At 50.1% G+C, this 17,178-nt stretch overlaps 2 protein-coding genes across 9 annotated transcripts in view; one reads left to right on the top strand and one right to left on the bottom strand.

Moving 5' to 3' along the window:
- Positions 1-342: 342 nt before the first annotated feature.
- Positions 343-14,266, bottom strand: NONO (non-POU domain containing octamer binding). 4 transcript variants are annotated; one of them, XM_069015545.1, is made up of 11 exons: positions 14,096-14,266; positions 13,748-13,916; positions 10,942-11,162; positions 9,646-9,947; positions 7,499-7,594; positions 6,413-6,609; positions 5,551-5,635; positions 4,384-4,486; positions 2,988-3,030; positions 2,575-2,684; positions 343-1,379 (listed from the first exon to the last, which is right to left on the bottom strand). In XM_069015545.1, exons 2-11 carry the CDS (start codon positions 13,905-13,907, stop codon positions 1,242-1,244), a joined length of 1,455 nt encoding a protein of 484 aa, XP_068871646.1. In that variant the 5' UTR covers positions 13,908-13,916; positions 14,096-14,266; the 3' UTR covers positions 343-1,241. The 4 variants fall into 4 exon arrangements, with proteins under 4 accessions (XP_068871646.1, XP_068871647.1, XP_068871648.1 ...); XM_069015546.1 differs by having other exon boundaries at positions 10,942-11,135; positions 14,096-14,265; XM_069015547.1 differs by having other exon boundaries at positions 13,793-13,916; positions 14,096-14,264.
- A 1,227-nt stretch (positions 14,267-15,493) lies between these two features.
- Positions 15,494-17,178, top strand: part of ZMYM3 (zinc finger MYM-type containing 3) — a 32,832-nt gene continuing 31,147 nt past the window's right edge. For 3 of the 5 annotated variants that reach the window (XM_069015538.1, XM_069015537.1, XM_069015534.1), the window contains exon 1: positions 16,064-16,163. The gene's annotated coding sequence lies outside the window, so the exon portion shown is untranslated. Of the gene's footprint in view, positions 15,542-16,063; positions 16,164-16,552; positions 16,627-17,178 lie in introns of those variants that run through there. The other 2 variants (XM_069015535.1, XM_069015536.1) reach the window with 2 other exon arrangements.

Below are 17,178 nucleotides of genomic sequence, written 5' to 3'. Positions count from 1 at the left end.
AGAGACAGACAACTCTGTACTCTGCACCTGAGACAGGAACTGAGCTCCAGGCTCGCAGCAACACACGGACAAGTTTTGCACCTCGCCTCTCTGCATCCACAACAGACACGTCCCAGGTGTGTCAGCAGCTCCCTTTCCCTGATGAAGTTGAAGGTCACATTCCAACACACAAATTAAACTCATTCTGTGAGAAGGAAAACTGTTCGAAAATTCTCAGGGGTTGAACACCCTCTTTACAGAGCTATGCAAGAACAACTTTCATGCCATAAATGAAGCTTCATTAAATTCAATCCACGTGTAGACATTTGTACTAAAAAAACAGAAGAGACAAAACACCAGATAAAAAAGGCTTAAAATCCACTTTAATAATGCATTCCTGTAACATTCCTCAGACAAACTCAAACTTTTTAGTGGGACAATTACAGTTTGTGTTCAAACAGTTTACACTAAATGAAAAATCTTGTAGTACTTCTACACAAAAGACAGGCAAGGTTAGGATTATACAAACATTTGTTTCAGTTAAATCTTCAGCATGAGATACAGTATCTTTATCCAATAGATTGTACTTTACTACCAGTAAAAATAAAAGAGATACAACACGTTATCAAAAAAATCCATCCAAACAAGAACCTCCCAGCCATTCAGGCTGCACGACTGTCAACTACTTCAAAGAAACAAATGGTCCAGGTAAAAAGAGTAGCTAACAAGTTAGGAGGAAAAAATTAAAAAAAAAAAAAAGAATAAGAAACAAACAGAATCTCCCCCAATTCACTACATGACGGATCATTTGGAGCTATATAAATTTACAAAATCATGGGAGCTGCAAAGTACCCAAACGCTGCCCTAGCCCTCCAGAGACTTCCCTATGCTCTTAAGCAAGGTACACTACACTAAAAAAATGCCAAGACATACTGAAACTTTATCTAATTTAGTCTCATGATTTCAGCTACAAATAGGAAACCTGGAATAGTCAAGGCATTAGGGTCCTTGCAAGATTTTACCGTTACTGAACCACGGCAGCCTCCCAGAATCCATTTTTCACTTTGAAATTAGGAATGCACCACATGAAATTTTCTAAAACCTTTACCAGTCAGACTGCACTCCCCTTGTCCTAGAGTGGCTTTACCAAAACAGGCCCTAATTAACTATCTTTAAAATGTCCCCCCTCCCCCACAAGTTGAACCCTGTGTGGCCTGCCAAAATTTCTTTCTTTGGGGCGTACAGGGGATAGCTTAATCCTGTTAGTATCTGCGACGCTTGTTAGGGCCAAAATCCCCCCCTGGATTTCCTCTGTTGAAGGCAGGCGGGTTCCCTCCCATCGCTCCAAGGCCTTCCATGGCTCCACCCTGGCCGAAGCGGTCTGGAGGTGGTGGTGGAGTCTTGGAACGAGGACAAATGCAGAAGACGCAGGGAGAAAAACAAGGAAGAACAAAGGGCAGTTAAAAGCCATTTGAGTTGATTCAAATTCTACCAGGATTCTACAATTCCAGCTGACCTCACTGCAAGCCTTCACCCCACGAAAAACATCCCCACAGTCTCAAACCTGGACTGACAGGACCATTGCAAACAAAGTCCCTTTCCCCACACAACCTGCAGTCAGACATACTGGGACAGTGTGCACCACCTCACAGACTAGGGCCCTGCCGAGCAGCAGGTGAGCCATCTGAACTCCCCTTTCCACTCCTGGCTTCATCTTCCCCCTTAATTTCTATGTGTAGTGCACATTCCCTTAACATCAGCTGCTTTGCTGTCCCTACCACTTAGGTACAGAAGCTTTTAGACAAATAAAACTGTTCTTTATGACAAAAAAGTATCTGCATCATAGCAGTCATGAGACAGAGCAAGAAGTCTGAGTAGGAAGGTTTGCAGGAAAACTGTTTATTAGACCAGATCATAAAAAACACTGAAGGAAGATGAACTTTCAGGACAAAATTTACTATGACTGCTGCTGTTTGCTGCTGACTAGAAGTGCTGACACTGTGGGAGGACCAATCCTCTGTATGGCAGAGAGGAATGACAGATGCCACAAAAGCCACAGTCTATTGCAAAGCCCTGCAGTAAAGTTCAAAACTAAATCAAATAGAAAAATTTTAAAAAGTTAATAAATAAACATAATCTCCCCTTATCGTCTTGACCTCCTAAGCAAATTAGCTGAACTCATTCTAGCCTATGAGCACAGGAGAGAACTGTTTCCAGAACTGGTGATGAACAGAACACTCCTGAAAGCTTGGCTTTATGCCTGCAAAAATCTACTCACAAAAACCTCAATTTAACAAAGTGCTTCCCATTAGGTCATTTAAAAATAACCATATATTATTGCTAAGATCTTTCTAACAAGCATTTTAGCACCAGCTGTCTTGGAAGTAAATTAAGCAGTTATTAGACTTGGCTCAATCTCCTGAAAATTATCAGCTAGTAACAAGGCAAGATTAACCACCAAAGATTTCAGCAGGAGTGAAGCAACAGGTTTGGGTAGATAAAGAAGCTTCAACTTCACCAGCTAGTGCTTAATATTGGAAACAACATAATCTGCATTTGTAAGGTGTGCACAAAAAGCAGATGGAGATACATTACCATTCCCATGGCTCCATCAGGGATCATAGCTCCAGGACCAGCAGCAGGAGGTGCAGGAGCTGGGACATTGGTACCACCCATAGCTCCTCTATTGTTCATGCCAATGGTACCTGGAAAAGAAAACTGAGGAATAGTCCTGGCACACACACACACACAGTGACTGGGGTCTGCCCCGTGCAGGGACAGAGTCCCAGTCTATTAACCAGCTTTGTACTATGAGGTCAAGACAAACTGATCCTGCTTTACAGCATGTTATGTTTCCTGTCACATGAATACTTCCTCTTACTAGCCTGGGAGATTAGTTTGACTGAGTTTCTAAATAAGAAGCCAATAAAATGAGATCACTGAAAAAAAAAAGTGCAGATTTTGTAAGAGAGAAAATGAACATGCACAGGAACAAAGAACACTCTTACCTCCCATACCCATCTGTCCCATTCGCATGTCTGGTGGCTCCCTCTGGAAAGACAGACACTCATTTCAACTGATAATCAGGCTTTAAAAAAAGGCAATTATACAAATTCAATGAGTTCTGAGGATTTACTACTGAACAATGTGTAGAAAGTAATTCCCAGGATAAATCTCAAAGAAAGACAGGAGCAACCTTCACAATCTGATAGCTGCTGAATGAACAGGTCTTATTTAAAATATCTCATTCTAAAAGATTGTTTTTCAGAACTATAATAAAACATCCAGCACCAAAGCTGCACATGCAGACTTTACCAAAGGTAAATGGAAAGAAGTGCTGAGCAGTAGTGACACATTAGATAGAATTAGTTTTGCTACTCCCTCAGCATAACTAAGAAGCTTTTCCTGTTGAAAGAAATGCAAGCTTACATAAAGACATGGTACTGGGTCACCTGCATTAAAATACCATTTAGTGAGATCAATTTCTCTTTTATTAACCAAGCATCAGGAACACCTATCACAGATCTCTCTCACTGCAAAACCAGGAGCACCTCCTCAGCTCAGTGAGGGCACTACTTTTTTTCACAGCGTTAACTGAAGACAGATTTCACTTCATCTGTAGTCTCAGTGCCATTATTTATCATACAAAGGCAGTATTATTTAGAGGAATCAGGATTTCTGCTACACAAGGAGAATATTCCCACACTTGGCTCAGCCATGCTTTTGGCCCTTTTGGTTTGACAAATATTTAGCTATTTTGCCTAGGGCTCAGGTTTTCACTAGGAAGCACTAAACACTTGCACCCCTCAACTGCATCAATGCCATTACACCACCTGAACAGCCCTACAGCTGCCTCCACAATAGAAGGTGGCTGGGACTGGAAACAGATTGCAAGGCATTTCTCTATAGAACCAGAGATATTGTTATTAAAAGGCAGGTTACCATACAGGTTACACTACAAAAAAAATACTTGACCAACTGACTTTTAAGTACAAGCATACACCATGCCTGCAGCAATGCCTCAAGTTGGGATAATTTTATCATGACTAAGACAGACTGCAGGCTAGGGATATAGCCAGTCATATAATCATAACAGGGTTCTGCTGCAGTGCTTCAGGACAGTGTGTGTGTTGCTGTTAGAATAAAACTAGTCAGCATACATTTTCCTGTACAGCAGGACAGCTACAGAGAGTCCTACCTGAAGAGCAGTGGAACAGAACCAGAGGATTTATAGTTTCCAGGCTAAACTGTATTAAGATTGCAGGGAGTCAGTAGTTTAGGGTAGAAGGCACTACTCATGTACAGTCCTCCAACCAAGTTAAAAATCCACAGACAGCTGTGCTGTGGAAGGGAAAAATCTACTGTGAGTGTACAGATGTCATGGAAATGCAGAAGCACTCGTACCGCATCAGCAAAATTCCCTTTAAAGCCTTCCTGCTGGCGTCTCATCATCTCCTCCTGCTGCCTTCTCATTTCCTCTTCACGGCGCCTGCGTTCTTCCTCTTGCCTGTAAAAAAAAGGTCCAAGGATGCTCAGGACTACGTACACCAACCACCTCACCTGCATCACTGTGTTGCAGTGCTGCCTCATGGATCTTGATTGGAAACTTTACACTTCAAACTTTCAGTTTTGAGGAGCTCATTTAAAAAAAAAACCACTAGACACTTGTGTGCATGTGTCTCATGAGGAGCAGCTGAGGGAGCTGGAGGGGCTCAGCCTGGAGAAAAGGAGGCTCTAGGGGGATCTTATCACTCTCTACAACACCTGAAAGGAGGGTGGAGCCAGGTGGGCATCAGTCTCTTCTCCCAGGTAACAAGTGACAGGATGAGAGGAAATGGCCTCAAGTTGCACCAGGGAAAGTTTAGATTTGGCATCAGGGAAAATTTCTTCACCAAAAGGGTTACAAAGCATTGGCACAGGCTGCCCAGAAAGTGGTGGAGTCACCATCCCTGGAAGGATTTAAAGGATGTGTAGATGTGGTGCTTAGGGACACAGTGGGCTTGGCAGTGTTAGATCTAGAGCTGGACTCACTGATCTTAGAAGTATTTTCCAACCTAAATGATTCTATGTACACAGCAGCTCCCAAATGCATGCTGACTACATCCAATATCAAGCTTCAAGCCTGACAGCTCTCAAGTCCCTTCTATTACACAAATAGTCTGGTAATCTTCCTGGAACTTCTCAAAATGACCCCAAGACCAGGAAGTGCTACAATGGAGAGAAAAATCTCTGAGACTAAGTTACCCCTCAAATGAAAATAGAGATGATGGAATGGGATTTTCCAATCTGCAGCACTGAAGCCACTAACTCACAGCAGAGATTTTGATTTTTCTATCTGCCTCATTAAAGGAGCTTAAATGAGAGACAAAACTGTGAAGAAGCAAATACTAATCAATGGAAGAAACTCCTAACTCTTCCATCTTAAACCAGCTGTGCCCTATGAACAAAAAGGCCTAAAGTAACAGCCACACTTTAGGTAATAATTAAATTGTCACAATGAACAATTAGGTGCAGTGAAGAGGTGTTTTATTCCACTATGGATTCACAGCATTTCACAACCTGCCCCCTTACCTGAGTTCTAACTGTTTACGTTTTTGTACTTCTTGGTTATGCAATTCCTCCATTCTCCTCAGCTCCTCCTGGCGTCTCATTAAATCTGTGTAAGACAACAGCAAAAAACACAATCAAACTTGTCTCCCATGCCACTGCCTACGAACTCCTGCATGAGAACCTTAACACACAAGAAAAAAAGGTAACAGAGCCTTCACCAATACAGTAACATCTCTCCATGTTAGGTCCAACAGGATACAGTGCCAGGTCCTGCCCCTGGGTCACAACAACCCCCTGCAGCTCCAGCCTGGGGCAGAGGGACTGGAAAGCGTCCAGTGGGAAAGGCCCTGGGGGTGCTGGTCAACAGCAGCTGAACATGAGCCAGGTGTGCCCAGGTGGGCAAGAGGCCAATGGCACCTGGCCTGTCCCAGCCGTGGTGTGACCAGCAGCACCAGGACAGTGACCATCCCCCTGACTGGGCACCGGTGAGGCCACTCCTCAAATCCTGTGTCCAGCTCTGGACCCCTCATGACAAGAAAGACATTGAGGGGCTGGAGCGTGTCCAGAGAAGGGAATGGAGCTGGGGAAGAGTCTGGAGCATGTCTGATGGGGAGCAGCTGAGGGAGCTGGGGAGGCTCAGCCTGGAGAAAAGGAGGCTCAAGGAGACTTTATTGCTCTACAAGTACCTTAAAGGAGGTTAATGGTTGGACTTACTGATCTTTTCCACCTAAGTGATTCCATTCATTTGCTGCTACCATGCTTGATTACAAGACAAGCAGCCACCATGGCTCACCTTCAGTGGTCTCTAGCCAGTCTACTGAGCCACCCACTCCTGGATGGTGCAGGGCCCTGTTTCCATCTGGTATTTATCTCTGACCAGTACCTTGCCGCATGAGCATCACTTGGTGCTCATGGCGAGCTGCTTCCATTTCCATTTCCAGCTTCTCTCGAGCTTCCTTGATGTTGCGATCTACTTGCTCCTGCTGCTGCTTCTCCATCTCTATCAAAGCCTTCCAACGCATGGCATATTCATATTCAAAGCTGCCAGGCTGTGCAAACCGAGGAGGCTGCTCACGCTCCCTGTCAAACAATGAAGAGCTAGTGAATGCTTCAGGAGAGCAAGGAGGAACCAAGAAAACTCCATTTGTGTGTCAAATGCAATAGCAGGCCCTTTTAACAGTTAGCTGTGCCTGAGACATCAGTTTGTCTGCTCCTCAGGAATCATCTCATTCCTGCATGGAAGCTGTCCTCCTCCATAACAAGCAATGACACTGCTTTCATAAGACACCAAGAGATTCTGGGTAAGGAGATTCAGAAATACCCTTGAAAGCAACAGCCTTTGCTCCTGCTGCACATCTTATGGACAGATGCACTCCAGAAACAAACAATGCCCAAATGTGCATGTTATTTTCACGCTGCACCTGTAGCACAGGACTATTCTTAATTCAGTCACCCACATCCTGAAGCTCTCATCTGCCTTACTTGAAAAATTCATGAGCTCACATGCTTTGCTAATGCCAACTGCTCAGATCACGGGATTTCTACTTACACTGGGAAGCCTTCTAAAACTCTGGTCTTGTATCTGGATAGCTCTACAATCTCCGAATGCTAGTCACATAATTCCCTGTGTTTCTGTTGTGGGTTCAAGTGTTTCCTACATAGACTTTCTGTAATACTTCCCAGGGAATCTCATATCATCTGTGTTATCTCAAATTGACCTTATTTTTTATTCCAAGAACTGAAATGGACTTATACAAACTACGTGAAGGCTACCAGTCTTATCCAGGAGTGTGGATTCAAAATGACTGTTTTCTTTCAGCCAATCATGGCAAGAGAACAGTGAATAGAATTCTCCTTCCAAAGTCAGGCCACATTGACTGAGAAAAGGAGGACCTGATGAGCCACCCTTCTAAGACTGAGGCACTAGCCCACAGGCACTCTCATCTCCTGTTGCATGCCAGCCACATACTTGTGATATTGCTGGTTTTTGATGACTAGCTTCTCTGGTAGACCCTCCTCATCATCATACTGATCCATGGGCTCCACAGTGACAGGCCGAGGGAATCTGTAAAGAAAAGGTGAGGTGCTCTCAAGAAAATTCAAGAACAAGCTTGCAGTTGTGGAAAGCATGTGTATTAAGCCTGAACTTACACTGCTTTTAGCACTGCTCAAAGAAACTCAGAGCAGCTGTGGATCTCAACCAAAGTGAAACCAGAAATCACTTTGAACACTCTTTTTTCTTTTTTTCTAGAATAGGAGTGGAACTGTTGATCAAAATCTCTGTCTAATCCAAACCAAAATTGTACTGAATTGTAGTTACTGGTTCAAATTAACAGCTTAACTGGAATCTGACATGCTCTAGTAGGATCTACCCAGCATGAAGTCTTGTCTCTAGAGTGGCACAAGTCCATCTGTGCCTTTTTATGGCCATCTAAAGCAGAGACACTACACCACTCCTCACTGGAGGCTGCAGGCTGTACCATCCAGTCATACTCTCCTGGTGAGGCCACCATATGCTATTGTTGCTTGGCAACTGTGCTTTAGGAAGGTCCACTGGGCCCTTGTCTGAATTTCCACCCCCCAGGGAATCCACTGGTGCAGTTCACAACAGACACTGCAGATGTGTGCTTCTGTCTTCCTGGCTTCTGCTTGCAGAAGAAAGTATTGACCTGGTCTCTGAATCAGCTCTCCACTACAGCACTGACACTGCTCATCCCCAGCACAAAGCAGCACCCCAGTTTCCTGTGAGCTCCTCGGTCCCAAGTGCCAGGACTGGGGAAATGAAGAGATGATCCTGTTGTGCCAAGTGGCAATGGGTACCCAGGCTCCAGCAGCAAGGCAGGATATGGAAGGCTAAAATCCCTTTTCTCAGCTGAAGAGCCATAATACAGCTTTTTGCTTTGATGTGACATATTCCATTATTAATAATCTTATTTTCTAACATGAACCAATTCAAACAGTTTATCTAGCTTTCCTGTCTTGAACTAGGACAAACCAGAACAAGTTTAATCAAAACCAAACCATAACTAGAAAGGAACAACAGACTTGTCTGTGGTCCTACGTACCAGAACCTAATGTACTGATAGCTATAAAGAGATTGAATGTTAACCTAAGTTATACATTGCTAGTGATTAGTTTTGCATGATCACTTTTAAAAATCTGTTTTCGTGGTTCTTTCAGGTACAGACTTCTGAATCAGCAAAAGCTCCCTAGCAGTAATCCTCCTGTAGAGCACTACCCACTATGCTGGTTATCCTCAAGGAGTCACAGGGAGAAAAACAGGTGTTAAAAAAGAAATAAGCAAAACCTGCTTTTTGAAACTGAATGTGCTTGTGTACAGCTGTGCCATTACAGATCCACAGGAGGTGAGAAGCACAAAACTTAAAAAATTACTTTAAAAATGAGCAATATAGCCCCATTTCATGAAGTGTTCTAGTCACAAATTCTAGAAGCATAATACAAAATATACAGTAATTTTTTTTCCAAGAGATCAGAAATGGCTCCCTCTCAACAGAGCAACAAACTGCTCTGTGGAATGCAACTGGAATTGGTTATTTGTTTGAGCAAGTTCACATAATTATGAAAGAACATGCTTTTCTGCCTTATTACATTGAAGCACAGGGGAAACAGTTTATAATGGTGAAAACTCTAAACAATCCAATCTATCTGAGCAGCCTCTCCAACAGATCCCATGCCCACAGTGGCATTCCACCCCAGCAATGCATGCTGCCAAGCAGAATCCCATCCCAAGACTCTCTCCTTTAGTGACCCACAGTGTACAATTAAAACACTTGAGCTTCGTTTCCAAACAAGTTATATGGACGGTCTCTGAAACAGGTCCTGTTCTTAAAGGCTGCTTTAATTGCCCTAAAGTTGTTTTATGGAGAAAGAGTTTATTTGGAAGTTTTATGCACTTACCCCACTAGCAGCTTCCCAGAAGAAAGTTTTCAGACCTGAGCTTCAGCACAGACTGTCTCTTGTTGGAACAAAGCTAAATAAAGTTCTCCCCAGGCCAATCCCCTACCACCTCATGCCCCATCTGTCCCACCGTGGTGTAAAGAACCAGCCACCCAACCTGCACATGCCAGCAGAGCACCTCTCCCCATCTGCACTTACGTAGTTAGCAGGAAAGACCCATCACTACATCTATCCAGCGCTTTCCTAGCAGCAGGCTTCCCTGAGAACTCCACAATGCCTTTCCCAGAGGATCGTCCTCTGTCATCCACAATAACCACAGCCCTTTCCACCTGGCCAAACACTGAGAAGGCTTCCTCCAGGAGCTCATTGGACACAAACTGAGGCAGGTTCCTGACTGTCAGCGAGGCGCTGTGGCAGGCAAAGCGCACTCGGAGCTGCTTCCCACGGAGAGGCATGTTGTCCAGTTCCACCTTGGCAATCTCTGCCAGAGTGCGAGTTTCCTGCAGATAAAAACAGCCACCATTAAAACTCCCAGTGAGGCACGGAATTAAACACAAGCTTATTTCTCCATAACATGTACTTCTGAGAGAAATAAATGATTCTCCCACAGCTCAGTAAGAAGTGTGCCAAAAAACCACAGCTATTCCTTATCATCAGTGACTGAACATGCAGAGCTTGGGGGTGGGGAGGGTGAGAAATATATAACAAATGCGTAAGTTTAGTCCAACAGCCAGTATGAACAAAGCAAACAATGAAATTATCATTCTCACACATAATTATATTAAGGCTACAAAGCACCTTTTTTTAAAAAATAAATACATTTAAAAAAATAATCAAGATCCAATGATTAACCAAGTCTGATAAGGAAATGCTGATGGTATGACAGCCTATGAAAGACCTTCTATGCCATTTTCACACCTTTCCACTCATTTAAGTCACTACCAAGCAGTTGCACTACAGGAAAACAGCCCAGACATGGGTGTGGGAACTTCATGCGCTCACCTTGGGGCTCTCAGAAAGGTGGTGCATGGCCCATAGAAATCTGAGAACCACCCTATGGTGGTAGCTACCTCCCTTCCAGACACATTTCAACGTGACCATCTAAAGATCCCCTACCTCAAGAGCATTAATCACTCCAGGAATACTGCATGACAAACTACGCCCATAGGAATTCCGTACTCCAGAAATGGAGAAGTTCACTTTGTCTGTAATAGCATTATATTCCTGTGGGGTTTTTTCTGCTTTCTACCAGCTGATTTCAGAATAAATTCATCAGATCTCTCATAACTCCTGCCACAAGCTGCCTAAATTCACATTTCTTTTCATAACAAGCTCTAGACAAACCATTTGGAAGCTAATCCCATATTCCAGTTACTAAGATTATCAGCAGGTTTAATCAGCAAGACATCTGAACACCTACTACTTTCAATTAGCAGTACTGCTCCAGTGTGAGCCATCACCACAAAAACTCCCCAAAGGTGCCAAGTCACTCACCAGCCTGATAAAACCAAAGCCTTTGTCCTTGTGTATGAAGACTTCCCCTGCCTTGCCATACTTCTCAAACAACTTTCTCATCTCTTCCTCTGTAATATCTGGGGGCAGATTCCCCACAAAGAGGCGGCTTCTTTGGGTGAAGGTCTTTTCACCGGGTTTCCGGAAATTCTTCAGGTCAATAGTCAGGCCTTCATCTGAGGGGAATAAGGTACACAGCTGCTCTACAGTTGGGGGGATAAATTTTATTAGGTTTCATCACAGTGACCACAGAGACACAGGATAATACAGGTAACACCACCCGTTCACCTTGATCTTAAACCTCTCCAGCCATCTCTTCAGCCACAACAGGGATTTATTTCAGAATGGCCCCACAGTTTTTTTTAAAGGAAACTGAACCTCATTGCTCATTAATATCAGCAAATGACAGTCTAGAACTGGAGAAAACAACACACTGCAGCTTGAAATAACATGAGATATTTCACTCAAATTTTTTGAGAACTGGTCAGGATAACCGGCCCAGAAAAAAATCAACTGTAGTAACAATACAGGATGTTGCTATTACAACACAAAGAATTACAGAAAAGCCATTGTTTAGCCAGAAAACAGATTTTTGCTCAAAAATACTCCAAAACAACTCCAGGTATCTAGAAAAATACGAAAATAAGAGGAAATTTTGTTCAGACAGATAACATTTCAGATAGCTGTCATTCTATGAGATGGGTTTCAGAGTATGGAGTTCTAAGCTGAAGAGAAGGCTGGAATAGTAAAAATAGTGGGGGGAAAAAAACAACCCAAAACTCAAAAAAAACCCCTACCCCAAGAACCAGCCATATAGGTGAGACCTCATAAAAATTACAAGATCAATTACAAAAAAAATCTCTATTCAGTAAATTATCCTAGAAGAGATTTATGAAGTTGGAAAAGACCTCGAAGATCAAGCCCAAGGTTAAAATATTTTCTGAGATATCCAACAGAAATAAACACAAACAGTAACATTCTCAAATCCCCACATGCATATACAATCTTTAACCCTTAATTCAACAAGAGTCCAGCAGAATCCCAAAAACTCTGTTATGTGCCAGACACAGGGGTGGACTTAGCATCACTTTATCTTCCTGTGCCCCATTTTCTTAAACACACATAGAACTTCACCACACAGGACTACAGGGCACAGAAAGCAACTCCTTTGCTTTGCAGAGGACACAAGTCATGGTCACACATATGAAATAAACTGTGAACATAAATAGCTTGATTCCAGCTACAAAGCAGGGCGCTGAATGAGAAAGACTGTCTATGCAAAGACAATGCATGCAAGACACTGCAAGGACAACCCTTTCATCAGAGTAAGCACAGCTCCACAGCTAACACTAAATAACCAGACTCAGAGTGTACCTAGAGAAGAGCAGTGAGAGTAAGTTATCTACTTCACACAGCAAAAGGAGCAGGAGTGAAATGTTTTGCCTTGTTCACAGCATTACCACGAGAATTTGGGGATCAATTGCAAGGCCTGTGGATACAACAGGAGCTACTTGAACAGAGTTACACTCAGTGGTACGCAGAGTACCACTGTTCTGCCTCAGGAGATCCATGCAAAGGAGTGAGACACAGTCACTCACGACAAGCTGATCCCTGTGGGAATTCCCCAGTAGAGCTGTACTGTTATTGTTTTCAACCTGACTGGAAACGACTGCTCTGCCACCCTTGTCTGTTATTGTCTGGGAACTGATAAAGAGCCTGTTCAACTCGACCACCTAATAAAAACATCCAGGACATTTACCAGCTCAGTATCTTTGACACAAAAAAAAAACCCACTTGGAGGAATCACACAAAGTGCATAGGTGACTTCCATACGTTTTTGTTCTGAACAGCCAAAGTATCCAAACTTAAAAAAAAAAAATCCACATCCAATAAAACTAAAGCACTTTTTCCCTCCCAAAAATGCTAACGGCGGTGAGACATCGTTGTACTTCTAAACTATCAGGTTAGATCAGTTCGGGCCCCTGAAGCTATTAGCGTGTCCCGTCCCAGCTCACAAGCACCCGCTCTGGAGCGCCAGTCCACAGAGACCAGGAAAACCCGGAAACCCGCTGAGGCAGAACGGCTTTAATCAATGTCAACTGGCGCTTGAATACTAAGTAAAGCCGGGTTACTCCGGGTTCCTCATTAATAAAAAATTGAGTCTTAAGGGGTGCCTGCACATCGCTGTAATGTTCTCGCTACAACAATCTTTACCGAGAGCAAACTTACTTCTCTAGTAATCTAGTAACTGCTCTTAAGCTTCTTAAGTTTCCATTTTCCTAAGGAAACCTGCATTGAGAAGCCATCTGTTATGCCCGAAGAAAAAACAGGAACCCGATAATGAAAGACAGACCTTGTTATATTCGCAGCCCTTACAGATACACTGTCAAAAACGCAACGACTTCCAAATTGCAAATCTTTTCCTAAGATTTTGAGACAAAGAAGGAACCTCTATATCACCGCCCAGGTTTTGGAAACTCAAGAAACTTATGAACGCAAGAAACGTAACGAACAAACGCCACGGGAGCCGCGTGTACCTTCGAGCGGACTGAGCAAAACCAAAAGAAAACCCACAAGTACAACCCAGGCGCAATTAAAACCGTGGTTTCCAACAGGGGGAAAAAATTGATATAGCAGGAGATGCTGCAGCCTGCTTGAGGACCTAAGGATTTACTGTTTTAACTCGGAAAACCGGGCTCCTTTTGTTCCTGCCGAGACCTGTTGCACCCCGAGGGCCGCAGCTACCCCGAGGTTTCCCGCTGCACCGAAGCGGTCGCTCAGCGCCTACCCAGAGCGGGGCCGGGCGGGCCCCCACGACGGGCCCGGGACTCACTCTGGCTGTTGGCCTGCTGCCCGTTCGCGGGGATGGACGGCGGCGGGTGCTGCTGGTGCTGCTTGCGCGGAGCGTGGTTCTGCTTCTCCATGTTGAACCCCTTGTTGCCCTGCATCTTCCCCACCTAAAAGCAACACACGCACGCTCGGGAAGCGGCCCGGAGCTCGGTCCCGGGTAGCTCCCGCCGGACCCGCGTGCAGGGGCGGGGCGGGCCGCGCAGGCCGCGCCGGGCCCCGGCACGGCCCCAGCGGCGACGGAGCGGAGCGGGGCCGAGCCACGACCCTGCCGCCCCCATGGCCTCACCTGGCGGCAACACCGGACCGGGACACGGACACCGGGACAGGCACCGGCCCCGGACACAGACACCGGGACGGAGACGGGCACCGGGACCGCGGCGGCCCTGAGAGGAGAGCGCGCGGCCGGAACTCGCGCACCCTAACACGGCGCCCCTCTCCCTGAGCGCCTATTGGCCGCTCGGCGCCCGCCGCCGCGCCGCTAACTGGGCAAGGCCGCCGTCACTCACAGGGGCCGCCGTGGTGGGACGGGACCAGCCGGCCGTGCACAGACCCGATTGGCCAGCAGGGGGGCTGCGCGCGCTGCCAATCACGGCGGCGGGCACCAAGCTTGGGTGAGAGGCGAGTGGGGGACAAAGGGAGAGCCGCGAGCCGCCCCGCGCGCGGCGCGCAGGCGTCCTGCGGGCGCGCGGGGGCCGCGCGCTTTTAAAGGGCCAGCGGCGGCGCCGAGCGCGTGCCGCCCCGCCGCGCCCCGCGACGTGCGCCCGGGATGGCACCGGGACAGTCCCGGCGGTGGGTTCTCCACCCCGGCCAGTGAGCACCGCGGCCTGGGCAGCGCTGGGTGGGCCGGTGTATGCCGCTTTGGTCTCCTCCAGGTGTCCTCCAGCCCTGTGCCCGCTCCTTGCCCCGTCCAGCCGCGGGCTCCCCCTCTTCCTCTGGACCCCGCTGCGGACGGGAAGGCGGCTCGGTTCGGCTCGGCAGAAGCGTCCCGCCCTGCCCCTGGGAACACACCGGGAGCTCTGGGAGCGCGGCCGTATCCTGCCTCGGGCGGGTTTCGCTTCACCGACTTGCAATAAACCCTCCCGCTCCCCGCCGCCTCACCGGTGCAGGTGCCGCGGCCCCGCGCCCAGCGCGCTCCCCGGGTGCGGAACCCCCGGGAGGCTCACAGCCCGCGTGGAGCGCCCGCTTTCCCGCAACTCCGCCGCCCGCTCCCGGCTGTGCCCCCGGGTTCCAGCCCACGCTCAGCCCCGGCACCCCTGTGCGCCCGCAGGCTCGGAAACCGCCGGTTCCCGGGGGCGGGAGCGATGGAAGAGCCCCCAGTGCAGCGGGGCGGCCACGAGCTGGATGCTGCCCCGCTGAGGTGGAGGGGGCCCGGGTCCTGCCGGCCCGGGAGCCGCCGGGGATGGGGGTCCAAGCCTGGTGGGGCGGGGGCACGGATGGAGGCGGGAAGGGGTAGGGGTGCCGCGGGCGGCAAGGCCGGGTGGGCGCTGTCGTGGCTGGGGAAGGGCACCCCGGGCTATGCGCAGCGCTGCGGGAGCGCAGCCCGGGGCACCGGACGGGGATCCCGGGTGAAAGCGGCGCCGGGAGTGGGGGCTGCCGGCCCAGGCGGTCCCTCCCGGGGGCGGTGCCGCGTCCCGGGCCCCCGCGGAAGCCCCGCCCGGCCGCGCTGTCACTCACCGCCCCGGGGAGACGCTCCAGCTTCGGGGAGGCGGTGGCGGCGCCCGGGCTCGTCCGGGTGGGTCCCCCCTCGTGCAGGTAGAGGCCGTGGCGGCGCGGCCGGGCCGGGCCCCCCAGGACGGCAGCGAGGCCGGGGCCGGGAGAGGCGGCAGCGAGAGGGTTAAAGGGGGGGCGGGGAGCGGGGTGGCGAGCCCATTCCGTGCGATCCGCTCCGTGCTTTGCGGGTGGCCGCGCGGGCACCGGCGGGAACCGGGGCGCCCCGTTCCGGCCCCCGCCCCCCGCCGTGCTCCCCCCCCGCACCTCGCCGTGCCCCGCCAGACCGCGGCCGCCGCCCGCCCCCGGCTCCGTGCTGCCCGCCCGCCTGGACCCGCTCCGCCAAGCGGATCCGCCCCAGGTTTTCCAGCCGCCCGACGCGGTCCGGGCTGTCGCGCCGATCCCGCGCGCGGAGGCTCCGCTCCGCGTTTCCGCGGCAGCCGCCCGTGAGCGAGTCTCGCGAGCCCAGGCCCCACTGCGGCCAATGGAAGCGCGTCCCTCGCTCCGCGCAGCCAATAAGGAGCCGCCGCCGCCCCCCCGTCGGGTTGCAGCGCGGTGAGGGCTCCGAGCGGCGCCTCCATTTAAAGGGGCCGCGACCCGAATCCGGGTTCTGGGTAGAGCGGGCGGCGCAGCACCGGGAGAGCCAGGTACAAGCGGCGGCGGCCGCGGGCGCGCCCCGGCGGCGTCCCGGGGAGCGCGGATGAGGCCGCGGGGCGGGCGCGGGGCCCCGCGAGGAGGGGGCGGGGCGGGCGCGTGCGGCGCGGGTACCGGGGGTGGGGGGAGGGTGAGCCCCCCGGGGAGTGGGGTGGGGGGGTGCGCGCGCCTTGCTGGAGGGGGCGGGGCCGGCGCCCCACGAGGGGGCGTGGCCGGTGCCGCTCGCCCCCTCCCCGTGGCGGCCGCTTGGGGGCGCCCTGCGGCGGGTCCCGGCGGGGGGGGGAGCCCTGTGCGACCCTCGCCTCTTGGGAGGGGGGTGTGGGCTACGGGTCCCCCCGGGATGGATGGGGAGTCCCAGCCTGACCCCCCCACCCCGGTGCAGCTCCAGTCCAGTGGAGACCCCAGTGCGACCTTCGCTCCGGTGCGGGGGAGGCGGTGGTCTCTGGACTCCTCCAGGTATGGCTGGGGAACGCACTTGCCTGGTCCCCATCCCCGCCTCGGTCCCATGGAGACCCCTATGCGGCCCTCGCTCTGGAGGGGGGTGGTCTCTGGAGTCATCCGGGATGGATGGGGAGCCCCCATCTGACCCACATCCCCGACCGGGTACAGAGTGTCCCCTGCAGTGGGGGGGATGGCCCGTGCGACCCTTGCCCCTTTTAGGGAGCGGTCTGGGCTCTGGGTCCCCCCGCTGTGGCTGGGGAACCCACCAGCCTCACCCCCATTCCCACCCCGCTTCTATAGAGACCCCAGTGAGACCCTTGTCCCTGTTGTGGGAGGTGGTCTCTGGGTTCCCCTGCGATGGATGGGGAGCCCCAGCCTGGCCCCCATCCCTGGTGTGGGTGGGCATAGGAAGGCACCGTGGGCAGCCCTTGTGGGGGGCGGTGGCTGGATGTGCCCCCCAGCCACATCAGTGCCTGGGCACAGGCTGGGCCCAGGGTTCGTGGCTCCTGGGAGCCCCTGGAGCGCCCAGCCCAGCGGGGCCTGTCCTTGCTGCGGGGCCGTGCTGAG

This window comes from Aphelocoma coerulescens, chromosome 4A (assembly GCF_041296385.1).
Source record: "Aphelocoma coerulescens isolate FSJ_1873_10779 chromosome 4A, UR_Acoe_1.0, whole genome shotgun sequence".
In the NCBI taxonomy this organism is placed as follows: domain Eukaryota; kingdom Metazoa; phylum Chordata; class Aves; order Passeriformes; family Corvidae; genus Aphelocoma; species Aphelocoma coerulescens.
The sequence above is the reverse complement of the archived record's forward strand: the minus strand, read 5'-3'. Positions and strand labels throughout refer to the sequence as shown.